This window comes from Phocoena phocoena, chromosome 1 (genome assembly GCF_963924675.1).
Source record: "Phocoena phocoena chromosome 1, mPhoPho1.1, whole genome shotgun sequence".
Taxonomy (NCBI): Eukaryota; Metazoa; Chordata; class Mammalia; order Artiodactyla; family Phocoenidae; genus Phocoena; species Phocoena phocoena.
This window is the reverse complement of record NC_089219.1, coordinates 106,800,358-106,814,177: the sequence shown is the minus strand read 5'-3', so window position 1 is coordinate 106,814,177 and position 13,820 is coordinate 106,800,358. Positions and strand designations below refer to the sequence as shown.

The 13,820-nt window shown below is 39.2% G+C and overlaps 1 protein-coding gene across 2 annotated transcripts in view; it reads right to left on the bottom strand.

Moving 5' to 3' along the window:
• Positions 1–7,133: 7,133 nt before the first annotated feature.
• The window catches only part of LOC136119412 (flavin-containing monooxygenase 5-like), a 28,820-nt gene continuing 22,133 nt past the window's right edge, over positions 7,134–13,820 (bottom strand). Inside the window, exons 7-8 of one of the 2 annotated variants that reach the window (XM_065872940.1) lie at positions 8,647–8,719; positions 7,134–7,511 (exon numbers count right to left, since the gene is read on the bottom strand). In XM_065872940.1, coding sequence (XP_065729012.1) covers positions 7,166–7,511; positions 8,647–8,719 — 419 coding nt within the window. In that variant the 3' untranslated portion in view covers positions 7,134–7,165. Of the gene's footprint in view, positions 7,512–8,646; positions 8,720–13,820 lie in introns of those variants that run through there. The other variant, XM_065872947.1, reaches the window with a different exon arrangement.

Below are 13,820 nucleotides of genomic sequence, written 5' to 3'. Positions count from 1 at the left end.
TATTTCCCTTATCTCTCAGGAAAAATACATTTAGTTACAATATTAAAAACAAATAAAAGATTAAACTTCCAGTAAAAAACCAAATACTGTCAGAAGCACAGTTACATGGAGTCACCCATTTCTTATGTAGATATTGGCTTATGCTCCCCACCATATTATTTGATAAATGACAGCAAACATTTATTAAGCACCTACCACAAGGGCAGAGTCAAGATGACAGACTAGGAGGACGCAGAATTCGCGTCTCTGCACAACTAAGGCACCTACCAGGTACTGGTGGGGGACCATGGACACCTAAGGGGATGGGAGGAACCCCCAGCCACCGGGTAGGATGTGGGGCATGTGGCGTGTGAGGGGGGAGGAGAAGTGGAGGCGGGACGGGACTGGCACTCCTGAGGGGCGGCTGGGGGAAGGGAAGGGATCCCACTCCTGCAGGGGAAAATTGGTCATTGGGAGGGCAGAGGAGCAAAAGGAAGCGTGCCCAGGTTTCCCCTGCCCACTTGGGCTCCCAGGAGCCTGCTGAGATCCCAGGCCTGATCCTCTGCACACTGAGGCCCCCTCCAGCCATGCGGGTCCTGAGGGAGTGGGAGGGAGGGAAAGGGGAGGAAAAGTAAAGGCCAGACCTACAGAACCGGCACCCCTAAGGGGTGGCTGGGGGAGGGGAGGAGTCCTACACCCAGTGGGACCCACCCACAGTTAGGGGTCAAGTGGGGATTGGGGAGAGCCTCAGGGAGACCCAGGGAGGGGGGGTGTGGAGGAATGGAAGGGAACCTGGCCAGTGTTTTCCCTGTGCACTTGGGCACCGGGGAGCTCCCTGGCCTAATTCTCTTCCCTCGGAGCCTCCCTGCTGCCGCACAGAGCCCGAGCCCTGCCCCTACACCCCACACAGGGCCCTACCTCTACACTTGGAGAGCCCCTCTGAGAGCCCCTCCAACCACGCTGGGCCTAAACCCCATCCACACACCCTCACCCACGGCTGTACCTCCGAACTCCAGAACTCCACATTCCAAGGGCCCTCCTTTGGAGGTGCTACCTCTCCCATTTCATGGGCACGTCCTAAGCAGGGCTCCGCCCCACGCTTGAACGTAACCCTGACTAGGCCCTGCCCCATGCTCAAAAGTCACCCCCACCACTGCCTAAGTTACACCCCTGCCTAAACTCTGACCCCCATAGCCAAGGCTTTTTTTTTCTTTTTCTTTTTCCTCTGTTAGATTGGAGTTCTGTTTTACCTTGTTGTTGATTCATTTATATTTTTATTTTTTCTAATAAATCTTTTATTTTTCTTATTTTATTTTATTCTTTATACTTTGTTAATGTTCTGCTCCTTTTGGCTTGTTCCCCCCCTTTATTTTCTTTCTTTTTTCTGTTGTGGTTTTGTTTTACCTTGTTGCAGTTGTTTCAATTATATTTTTATTTTTCCTAATACATTTTTTATCTTTCTAATTTTATTTTGTTTTTTATTCATTGTTACTCTACTGTTCCTTCTTTTCTCTCTCTTTTTTTTTTTTTTAACCATGCCACATGTTTTGCGGGATCTTGGTTCCCAGGCCGGAGGTTGGGCCTGAGCTCCTGTGGTGGGAGCTCTGAATCCAAACCACTGAACTAACAAGGATCCTCAGACCCCAGGGAATATTAATCAGAGTGAGACCTTCCAAAGGTCCTCATCTTGGCACCAAGACCCAGCTCTATCCAACTGCCTGCAAACTCCAATGCTGGATGCTGCAGGCCAAACAACCAGTGAGACTGGAATACACCCCACCCATAAAAAAAAAATACAACAAAAGATATGTTGCAGACAAAGTAGCAAGGTAAAAACCTACAAGACCAAATAAATGAAGATGAAATAGGCAACCTACCTGAAAAAGAGTTCAGAGCAATGATAGTTAAGATGATCCAAAATCTCAGAAACATAATGGAGAAAATACAAGAAACATTTAACAAGGATCTAGAAGAACTATAGAGCAAATAAACAGTGATGAACAATACAATAACTGAAATTAAAAATACTCTAGAAGGAATCAATAGCAGAATAACTGAGGCAGAAGAACGGGTAAGTGAGCTGGAAGATAAAATGGTGGAAATAACAGCAGGGAGCAGAAAAAAGAATGAAAAGAACTGACAACAGTCTCAGAGACCTCTGGGACCATATTAAACACACCAACATTTGAATTAGAGGGGTCCCAGAAGAAGAAGAGAAAAATAATGTGAGAAAATATTTGAATAGATTATAGTCAAAAACTTCCATAACACGGGAAAGGAAATAGTCAATCAAGTCCAGGAAGTGCAGAGAGTCCCGTACAGGATGAACCCAAAAAGAAACACGCGGACACACATATTAATCAAACTATTAAAAATTAAATACAAAGAAAAAATATTAAAAGCAACATGGGAAAATCAACAAATAACATACAAAGGAATCCCCATAAGATTAACAGATGATCTTTCAGCAGAAACTCTGCAAGCCAAAAGGGAGTGGTAGGACATATTTAAAGTGATGAAAGAGAAAAACTGACAACCAAGATTAGTCTACCTGGCAAGGATCTCATTCAGATTTGACAGAGAAATCAAAAGCTTTACAGACAAGCAAAAGCTAAGGGAATTCAGCACCATCAAACCACCTTTACAACAAAATGCTAAAGGAACTTCTCTAAGCGGAGACACTGGAGAAGAAAAAGACCCACAAAAACAAACCCAAATCAATTAAGAAAATGGTAATAGGAACATACATATTGATAATAACCCTGGATGTAAATGGATTAAGTGCTCCAACCAAAAGACAGACTGGCTGAATGGATACAAAAACAAGACCCTTATATATGCTGTCTACAAGAAACCCACTTCAGATCTAGGGACACATATAGACTGAAAGTGAGGGGATGGAAAAATATATTGCATGCCAATGGAAATCAAAAGAAAGCTGGAGTAGCAATACTTATATAAGATAAAATTGTTTTAAAATAAAGACTGTTACAAGAGATAAGGAAGGACACTACATCATGATCAAGGGATCAATCCAAGAAGAAAATGTAACAACTATAAATATTTATGCACCCAACATAGGAGTACCTCAATACATAAGGCAAATATTAACAGCCATAAAGGGAAATCAACAGTAACACAATAGTAGTGGGGGATTTTAACACCCACTTACACCAATAGGCAGATCATCCAGAGAGAAAATAAATAAGGAAACACAAGTTTTAAAAGACACAATAGACCAAAGAGACCTAATTGATATTTTTAGGACATTCCACCTGAAAGTGGAAAAATACACTTTCTTCTGAGGTGCACATGGAATGATCTCCAGAATAGATCACTAATCAAGACTTGGAAAATTGAGATCATATCAAGCATGTTTTCTGACCACAATGCTATGAGATTAGAAATCAATTACAGGAAAAAGAACAGTAAAACACAAATACATGGAGGCTAAACAGTGTGCTGCTAAATAACCAAGAGATCAATGAAGAAATCAAAGAAGAAATAAAAAAATACTTAGAAACAAATGACAACGAAAACACAATGATCCAAAACCTATGGGACACAGCTTAAGCAGTTGTAAGAGGGAAGTTCATAGCAATTCAAGCTCACCTCAAGAAACAAGAAAAATCTCAAATAAACAATCTAACCTTACACCTAAAGCAACTAGAAAAAGAACAAAGAAAACCCAAAATTAGCAGAAGGAAAGAAATCATAAGATCAGAGCAAAAATAAATGAAATAGAAACAAAGAAAACAATAGCAAAGATCAATAAAACTAAAAACTGGTTCTTTGAGAAGATAAACAAAACTGTTAAACCTTTAGCCAGACTTATCAAGAAAAAAAGGGAGAGGACTCAAATCAATAAAATTAGAAATGAAAAGGGAGAGATTACAACTGACACCACAGAAATATAAAAGATTATAAGAGACTACTACAAGCAACTCTATGCCAATAAAATGGACAACCTGGAAGAAATGGACAAATTCCTGGAAAAGTACAACTTCCCAAGATTGAACCAGGAAGAATAAGAAAACATAAACAGACAAAATACAGGTTATGAAATTGAAACTGTAATTAAAAATATTCCAACAAACAAAAGTCTAGGAACAGATGGCTTCACAGGCGAATTCTCTAAAACACTTAGAGAAGAGTTAACACCTATCCTTTTCAAACTCTTCCAAAAAATTGTGGAGGGAGGAACACTCCCAAATTATTCTATGAGGGCCGCCATCACCCTGATACCAAAACCAAACAAACATATCACAAAAAAAGAAAATTAGAGACCAATATTACTGATGAACATAGATGCAAAAATCCTCAACAAAATATTAACAAACAGAATCCAACAGCACATTAAAAGAATCATACACCATGATCAAGTGGGATTTATCCCAGGGATGTAAGGATTCTTCAATATACACAAAACAATCAATGTGATACACCATATTAACAAATTAAGGAATAAAAACCATATGATTATCTCAATAAATGCAGAAAAAGCTTTTGGCAGAATTCAACACCCATTTATGATAAAAACTCCAGAAAGTGGGCATGGAGGGAAACTACCTCAACATAATAAAGGCCATATATGACAAACCCACAGAAGACATCATTCTCAATGGTGAAAAACTGAAAGCATTTCCTCTAAGATCAGGAACAAGACAAAGAAGTCCACTCTTGCCACTATTATTCAACATAGTATTGGGAGTCCTAGCCACAGCAATCAGAGAAGAAAAAGAAATAAAAGGCATACAAATTGGAAAAGAAGTAAAACTGTGACTGTTTGCTGATGACATGATACTATATATAGAAAATTCTAAGGATGTCACCTGAAAACTACTAGAGCTAATCAATGAATTTGGTAAGGTTGCAGGATACAAAATTAATGCACAGAAATCTCTTACACTCCTATACACTAACAACAAAAGATCAGAAAGAGAAATTGAGGAAACAATCCGATTTACCATCGCAGCAAAAAAAATAAAATACCAGGAATAAACCTACCTCAGGAGGCAAAAGTCCTGTACTCAGAAAACTATAAAACACTGATGAAAGAAATCAAAGATAACATAAACAGATGGAGAGGTATACCATGCTCCTGGATTGGAAGAATCAATATTGTGAAAATGACTATACTACCCAAAGCAATCTACAGATTCAATGCAATCCTTATCAAATTACCAGTGGCATTTTTCATAGAACTAGAACAAAAAATTCCACAATTTTGTATGGAAACACAAAATAACCCAAATAGCCAAAGCAATCTTGAGAAAGAAAAACGGACCTGGAGGAATCAGGCTCCCTGACTTCAGACTATACTACAAAGCTACAGTAATCAAGATAGTATGGTACTGGCACCAAAACAGAAATATAGATCAATAGAACAGGATAGAAAGCCCAGAGATAGACCCATGCACATAGGGTCACCTTGTCTTTGATAAAGGAGACAAGAATATACAATGGAGAAAACACAGCCTCTTCAATAAGGGGTGCTGGGAAAACTGGACAGCTACATGTAAAAGAATGAAATTAGAACACACCCTAACTCCAGATACAGAAATAAACTGAAAATGAATTAAAGACCTAAATGTAAGGCCAGACACTATAAAACGCATAGAGGAAAACATAGGGAGAACACTCTGACATAAATCACAGCAAGATCCTTTTTGACCCACCTCCTAGAATAAGGGAAATAAAAACAAAAATAAACAAATGGGACCTAATGAAACTTAAAAGCTTTTGCACAGCAAAGAAAACCGTAAACAAGATGAAAAGACAACCTCAGAATGGGAGAAAATATTTGCAAACGAAGCAACTGACAAAGGATTAATCTCCCAAATATACAATCAGCTCATGCAGCTCAATATCATAAAAACAAACAACCGAATCCAAAAATGGGCAGAAGACCCAGATAGATATTTCTCCAAAGAAGACATACAGATAGCTAACAAATACATGAAAATATGCTCAATGTTACTAATCATTAGAGAAATGCAAATCAAAACCAAAATGAGGTATCACCTCACACTGGTCAGAATGGCCATCAGCAAAAAATCTATTAACAATAAATGCTGGAGAGGGTGTGGAGAAAAGGGAACCCTCTTGCACTGTTGGTGGGAATGTAAATTGATAGATCCACTATTGAGAACAGTATGGAGGTTCCTTTAAAAAACTACAGATAGAGCTACCATATGACCCAGCAATCCCACTACTGGACATATACCCTGAGAAAACCGTAATTCAAAAAGAGTCATGTACCACAATGTTCATTGCAGCACTATTTGCAATAGCCAGGACATGGAACCAACCTAAGTGTCCATTAACAGATGAATGGATAAAGAAGATGTGGCACATGTATATATATTGGAATATTACTCAGCCATAAAAGGGAATGAAATTGAGTTATTTGTACTGAGGTGCATGGACCTAGAATCTGTCATACAGAGTGAAGTAAGTCAGAAAGAGAAAAACAAATACTGTATGCTAATGCATATATATGCGATTTTAAAAAGCGGTACAGATGAACCTAGGGGCAGGGCAGGAATAAAGATGCAGACTTAGAGAATGGACTTGAGGACACAGCAGGGAAGAGGAAGCTGGGATGAAGTGAGAGAGTAGCATTGACGTATATACACTACCAAATGTAAAATGGATGGCTAGTGGGAAGCTGCTGCATAGCACAGGGAGATCAGCTCAATGCTTTGTGATGACCTAGAGGGATGGGATAGGGAGGGTGGGAGGGAAGCTGAAGAGGGAGGGGATATGGGGATATATGTATACATATAGCTGACTCACTTTGTCGTACAGCAGAAATTAACACAATATTGTAAAGCATTTATACTCCAATAAACATGTCAAAAAAAAAAAAGAAAGCACCTACCACATGTCAGGAACTCTACTAAGGACAAACAAAGATGACTAACAGAGTACCTGAGCTCACAGTCCAGGAATTACTGGAAGGAAAAAGTGATGGGTCATAAGAGTAGGGAAGGTAAGTCAGTACAAATGAAAAGCTGAGATTTCACTGTAGGGAAAAGAGGAAAAAAGGATTAATGCTTTGGAAAGAGAAATAAAAGTAGCTTTCTGGGCAATGTGAAGCTGAGAGTTGTTCAGTCTTGTCAGGTTCTGAAAGCATCTCCAGATCCAGCTTTCAAAGAAAACTGGGACAGTGACAATGGAACAGCTAAAAATAGGTCATAATTATAGCAAAGAAAGCCACAGCCAGCATAAACCTGGCCACTGTTATTGTTGAAGTTGTGGAATTGTTGCTTTCAAATACTCTTGTCATTAGCGGCTTCCTGATACGATCTTCTGTGGTGAGGATAGCTTTTCGAGCTCCATCCCACTTTCCAGGGCCCTGTAGCCGATACTGGATTGGAGTACAGGGTCCCCAAAATAACTGTAATGCCAATTTGGGGTCAGTGAAGGCCAGGGACAGCAGATTGGGCCTGACGCCCACCAGATCAGCAAGCTCATCCATGGTATTTATATAGTCTCCCTGAATGGTATGGCGTTGACTGTCCACATACCTGAAGCAGAGAAGACAGAAGCCATGCTTATTAACAATTCAGTCACTCCATCAATTAATCAATGCTTCCTATCTGCTCTTGGCTCAATATTGAGCTAGGAGCTGTAGAAAATAGTGAAGAAAGACACTGTCTCTATCCTTAAGGGCCTTATAGTCCACTGGACTAGATAAGATAGATACACATGAAACAGAGAAGAATGTAAGACTTTTGGTAAATCATGTGGTATTAGACTCCTAAATAGAAATGTAGAAGAGGGTAGTTAAAATCGAGCTATGATAAGTCCTTGAAGGATGTGGAAGAAATAGATAAGCTGAGAACAAAGAGGAAAGAATTACAAGTCAATATATATAATGTAGATTATATATTGTAGAAGTTTGGCAGTGAAAGGAAGGAGGAAAATAGGAAAGCACCTAGAAAGGGTATCAGGGTTAAATAAAAAAGTTCTTTCTCCTCCTTGCAGAAGGGGGAGTTATGCTGGTATAATCAATTGAAGAAAACCATGTCTTTGGGCATGGGATGATTGTGCCTCTGACTTTTCCACAAAAATTTAGGAACATCATCAACATCAACTTTGTTCAAATAAAGATCACCAAGTGAATAAGCACAAGTTCTGAAATTCAGATTGCTAAATGTGTCCACCCAAGCACTAAAATACTGGCTGGTGGTACCACCTTCCCAGATCCTATAGATTACTCATACCAAAAGCCACTGTGACCTGAGTATGTTGTCACATGACAGCCAGCAAAGTGGCCTCTGCAGATTTGTAATTTAACCATATCTACCTTTCATAAATTCATCACTGCCTTTCCTTTCTCTGGCAGCTCTAATAGCCCTTCAAGTAATCCTTGCCAAAATAATATGCCTGGTTTTCTCTCCATGTGCTTTTTCCTACCTGACTTTTCTTTTAGGCCCTAAACATAGAATTTTCTTAAGCTTTTCTCTCCTTTCCCATCCATATTCAAACCACTTGGTGGTATTTCTCTATTCTATTGTCACAAACTATTATTTCCTTTTCCTTCAAAATATACTCTAAATCCTTAAACAGACACGAGGACAATAAATACAGTACAACATTGCTCTTATTAAGAAAGAAGTGGGAAAAAATAACCACCTATCTTCCTAGGAGAATTCTTACCTTTTGGCCATATCCTCTCGAGCCTTAGCTATTTCTTTTATCATTTCATTTTGTGAGGGCAATGTCTTTATTCCTAAAGAGAAAAATCAAAATTTTAAGTGTAAAATTAAAATTACCTCAGTATGAACACTAATCCTATTAACAATTACCATGCTATGGAGAATTCAAAGGAATACAGGCTAGTTGTACCAAGGAGGTTACACCTTCGCTTGATCACCTTACCCTACCACCACCAGAATATAATCATATTAACCTCAGTAGTTTACTCTTTTCTACTTTGTCTTTGGAAGATATTTCTCCTAATCTGCTTTCCAACCAAAAGCTGCCTCCTCCCTAACATAGTCTTTCAATTGGGAAATGAAATATGGACATGAGGAAATGATAAATGGCCTTAAAAGTATACGGAAAATGAGGTACAAAGTAAAAGGGTGGGGGGAATATGGGAAACACACCTGTACTTGTACTCTTAATAACAAAGAGGCTTTATACCACAGGGAGAAGGAAGTAAAAGTAAACTCTCAGTCCTGTTGTATGCCTACAGTTCCATGGAAGATAAGCCTTACCTTCTAAAATTTTTATTTACTGAGAGTGAGGGGTAAGGTCAAGGGCAACTCATAATACCCAATCTTAACAGATAAATTTAAGCACCAATGAACAGTTCCAGTAGCAGGAATTTAACACCAAGGACATGGCTAGACAAAGGTAGAATAGTATTTAAGTTGACATAGACAACTCTCAATTTAAATGATTAGCTTTATGCCTGGATTTACAGGCACTATGCTATGTAGAAAACTTTAGCCACACCCAACTCTAAAGTGTTACTCCACAAAATTCTGGAATGTGTAATTTTAGAATGGGAATATATCTTCCCTAATACAATCCTTCTCTACAAATACTCTCAAGTGGTTATCTCATTCCTCCTTAAATATCTCTGGTGATGGGGATCTCATCACCTGAGGAGATGATTTAATTGTTTGGCTGCTCTACTTGCTGGAACATTATTCTTTTCATTGACCCCAGAACCTGGCTCCATGCAACTGGCACCAGTGGACTTAGCTCTGCCTTCTAGGGCCAAGGAGTCTAGTATTAACAAATGACAGCGTTTGAACCATTTGAGAACAACCGTCATAACTTCTTTAAGTCTTTTCATTATCAGCCTTAAAGCCTTAACAGTTCCCCATATAACAGGTTTCACATTTTCTGCCACATTGGTTACCCTTCTCTGGGCACACTCTAGTAGCTATCCTGGTGTGTCCCTCTTAAAACATGAGACAAATTCAACACTCAAGAAATAACCTTTTGTGTTTTGCCATGTGTTCTTTTCATTTTAGCCTTGGGAATTATTACGTATGTTCATAAGTCAATGAGGAATCACTGAAATGCTTCATTTGAAGTTAATCACAGGTCTTAAGATGCTCATGAAACACAGTTTGAGAGTTGATTTCCAAATTATTTCTTGTAGAACCACCGTAATTTTTACTTCTCTTAAGTAGAAACATGGAGGAGGAGGTCATTTCTTGCCTGTGACACAGCCAATTCATCCAAAAAACAAAACAAAACAAAAACCCAACCAAAGAAAAAATCACTATAAATTAGATAGGTAAATAGATAGGAATATATAAAGATGTGTACTGTATCCGGTGGTGCAGTTCTTAATTCATTGATACTGTTGTTGCAGTGTTTCCTCGTTCAGGCACATGTCATTTTTACCATATGTATTTCCCTCCTTCCTATCTTGCTCCTCCTCTTATATTACCAGTTTACATCAATGGCCACAGCCCTGAGCAGATTCTTTTTCTCGCTTTCATCTCCAACATACATTCCATCCAAATCTTTTCAAATTCACCAATGAAATTTCATTCAAATTTGTCTCCTTGTATTCCTTTACCTTAGTTTAAAGCCCTCATTACGGCTTTCTTGGACTTTTGTCACAGGCTCGCAACTGACCTATTTCCCATTTCATTTCCCTCTAACACATCTTCTGAATTGCAAATCTGATTTGACTCTGCCTCTGCCAGTTAATCCTTCAATTGTTTTCTATTGCCTACATTGAATGTGAACTTCTTGCATGGCACCTAAGGATTTTTCTTGGTTTTGCCTCTATAAATATCTCCAGCTTCATTTTCTTTAATTCCTATAATACTTTATTCTCCAGAATTCTGAACTCCTTATAGTTCTCAGGACTTGGTTTATTTTGTCATTTTCTCTAACTTTGCATAAATATTACTAATTGTTCTCTTCTCTGGTCAAGATGGTCAAGATGGTCTTGTCCTTTTAGTAAACTCTTCTTTTTTACAGTGTATTTGCAGTTGTAGGGAGAATTGGGTACTTATTCCTTCCTGCTCCCATAGCCAGCTCCTCTACATTGTTATTGGACACTTGTTTAGGATATAGTAAATACCTGCTGAATGAATGAACACATTAAATGTCTGTTTACTTGTCTCCCTTGCTTGACTCTGAGTTCCGTAAAGATAGGAATTTTCTGTTTGGTCATATTTGCATCTCCAGCACCTAGCAGAGGGTCTGGCATACACTAAGAGGCCAGTAAATGTTAGCTGACGAATGTTGTTGAAGAACAGTGTGGAACTGAAGTTCAGAGATTTCCTAAGTGTTCCAAGACAAGGTTCAAACGGGGTGAGCCTGAATTGTAACTCTGTGGAACTAAGTCTTTCAGTCGGCTCTCAGGCCTAAGTCAGATTGTATTTATGTAGTCCTGACTAGTCCCTGCACTTTAAATGTAAAGACTATGTTACAAGAGAAAGGAGGTGTGGCTGCCATTCTGCTCTTTCAGTCCAGTCCAGCCTTTTACCATGACTGGAAATTGAGAAGGTAGTTCATAAGCTGAGATCCTCAGATAAGAACTTTCTACTGTAGAGTTTAGAAAACGTCCAAAACTAAACTTGCAGTCACTGAATAGAGATGTATTAGCTACCTCCCATGTGCTAGGCACTGGTCTAGACTTGGAAGACAAAGGCAAATAAACATGATTCTTTTATTTAAAGAGCTTTCAATATACTACAGAGAGGGAGGAAATAAACAGGCTTTTTCCACACAAATAACGAGTAAAGGGGAGGCATACCAGGCAGAGAGAGCAACAGAAGCAAAGACATAAGGTACAAGAGTACCTGCTGTGTTTGCTGCATAGTGGGTAAGTCATTCAGTGCATCTAGAAAATTGTAGGATGGATGGTAAAGAGCTGCAAAAGATGGGCCTGAGAAAGCAGCCTGTATCCAATTTGTGGAGGAACTTGAATGCCATGCTATGACATAATGCTTCCTTGTGATCCAGAGAACTGGTATCATTTCATATGGTTTTCAAGGGAAGAAAGTTACTAAATGAAAGTGGAACACTTGCAAGGGCTCTTGAGAGGGCTACAAATGAGACAAAAGAATACTAGATTTCTGTCAAGGTAAGCAAGTGGGTTCAGTGTTCTATAAAAGCGTGGAATATTTTCTTGACAAGAGAATAGTAATTCTAGAGAACAAAGGAAGAAGGGAAATGTGGCTTGGTGGTAAAGGACAGGCCAGGGAAGAGGACAGGCAGAGTTGGGCAGGTTTGAAAGAATGGGAGAAACTAGCTGATTCTAAGGTCTTAAAATTGGCACAGTGAAAGCAGAATTCAGAGATGAGAAAGCAAGGATTTGGTAAGCAGAGAGTAGAACAAAAACCTCAGGGTTCCTTTTGGAAACTTGATAAAGTTATAGGAATTCTCTGATGATTCCTTCCTTCCAAGTGTTAGAAGAAAGCTAGAGGGATTAGCACTAAGATTTGCTAGCAGAGGAAACTGGGCTTTTTGTGCATTTCCCCTAAGATCCCCTAATCCCATAGCCATAATGCAGAATCTTCCAAATACTCATTTTCCCTAATCCTCTCAATGGTTCACTTGGTCCTGGAAAAGAGTCTCAGTTGTTCGAAGTATACAAGATGCTGTGGCCTATTTTAATGCAACTTTTTCCTCTTACATAATTGACCCAGTTAAAAGATTCACTTTATATGACTGGAATTAAGCCAACTTAACGGGTTACTTGCATTGGATTGCTGGTCCAGTGCTCAAGGAGTACATGATCTACTGGATAGAATTAAAAGGAATTAAGAAATGAAAGAACTTTGGGACTTCTCTGGCAGTCCAGTGGTTAAGACTCCATGCTTCCACTGCAGGGGGCATGGGTTCGATCCCTAGTTGGGGAACTATGACTCCCACATGCCCCAGGGCACAGCCAAAAAATTAAAAAAAAAAAAAGAAATGAAAGAACTTTGGGGAAATTTGGAAAAAATTTTTATCTATCAACTCTAACATCATTGCTTCTTTTTTCTCTGCTACCATGAGGATCTTCACGAGGGAAGAAGAATCTGTAATTTCAATAAGAACTCTTTTAAAACATATTTATTTATTTACTTGGCTGTGCCAGGTCTTAGATGTGGCACGCAGGATCCTCTTTGCAGCATGCTGGATCTTTAGTTGCGGCATGTGGGATCTAGTTCCCTGACCAGGGATCAAACCCAGGCCCCCTGCATTGGGGATGTGGAGTCTTAGCCACTGGACCACCAGGGAAGTCCCTCAACAAGAACTTTGAATAGTTTTAATTAAACATTAGTAATGGTACAAAGAACTTCTTTGTTAGAAGGAACCTTAAAAGTCATCTGATTTCTCCCTATTCTGAGGCTTGAAGCTACTTCCTATTGGCCTGACCAAAGTTTATTTTTAATGTTAAGCTAATATTGTGCAAACCCTCAAAATTTCACTCCTTGGTTCTGGTTCAACGCTTTGAAGTGTTGCTAAGCAAATATATAAAACCTTCTGCCATGGGGCATCTCTTCAGGTATCTGAGGGGAACTTTCATATCTCCCCTAAATCTTATCCTCTCCAGGCCAAACCTCTCCAGCTCCTTTAGTTGTACTTCAAATGGCACATTTTCAAACCCCTTAACCACTCTTGTCTCTCCCCTTTTAATGTACTCCAGTTTCACTTTTAAAATGTCTGTGGGTGTGGTCTCACCAGTTCAGGGAAGAACAGTTGTAAATTCCAGGACATTATAGTTTTTAATGATGCCAGATATAGTTAAGTCTTTTGGAAGCCACATCATTCTGCTGATTCATATTGAGCCTGCTATCCCAAACCCCAAAGTTTTTTCTCATGTTTTCCTAGCCAAAACTTTCTGAAAGAGGGAACATAAA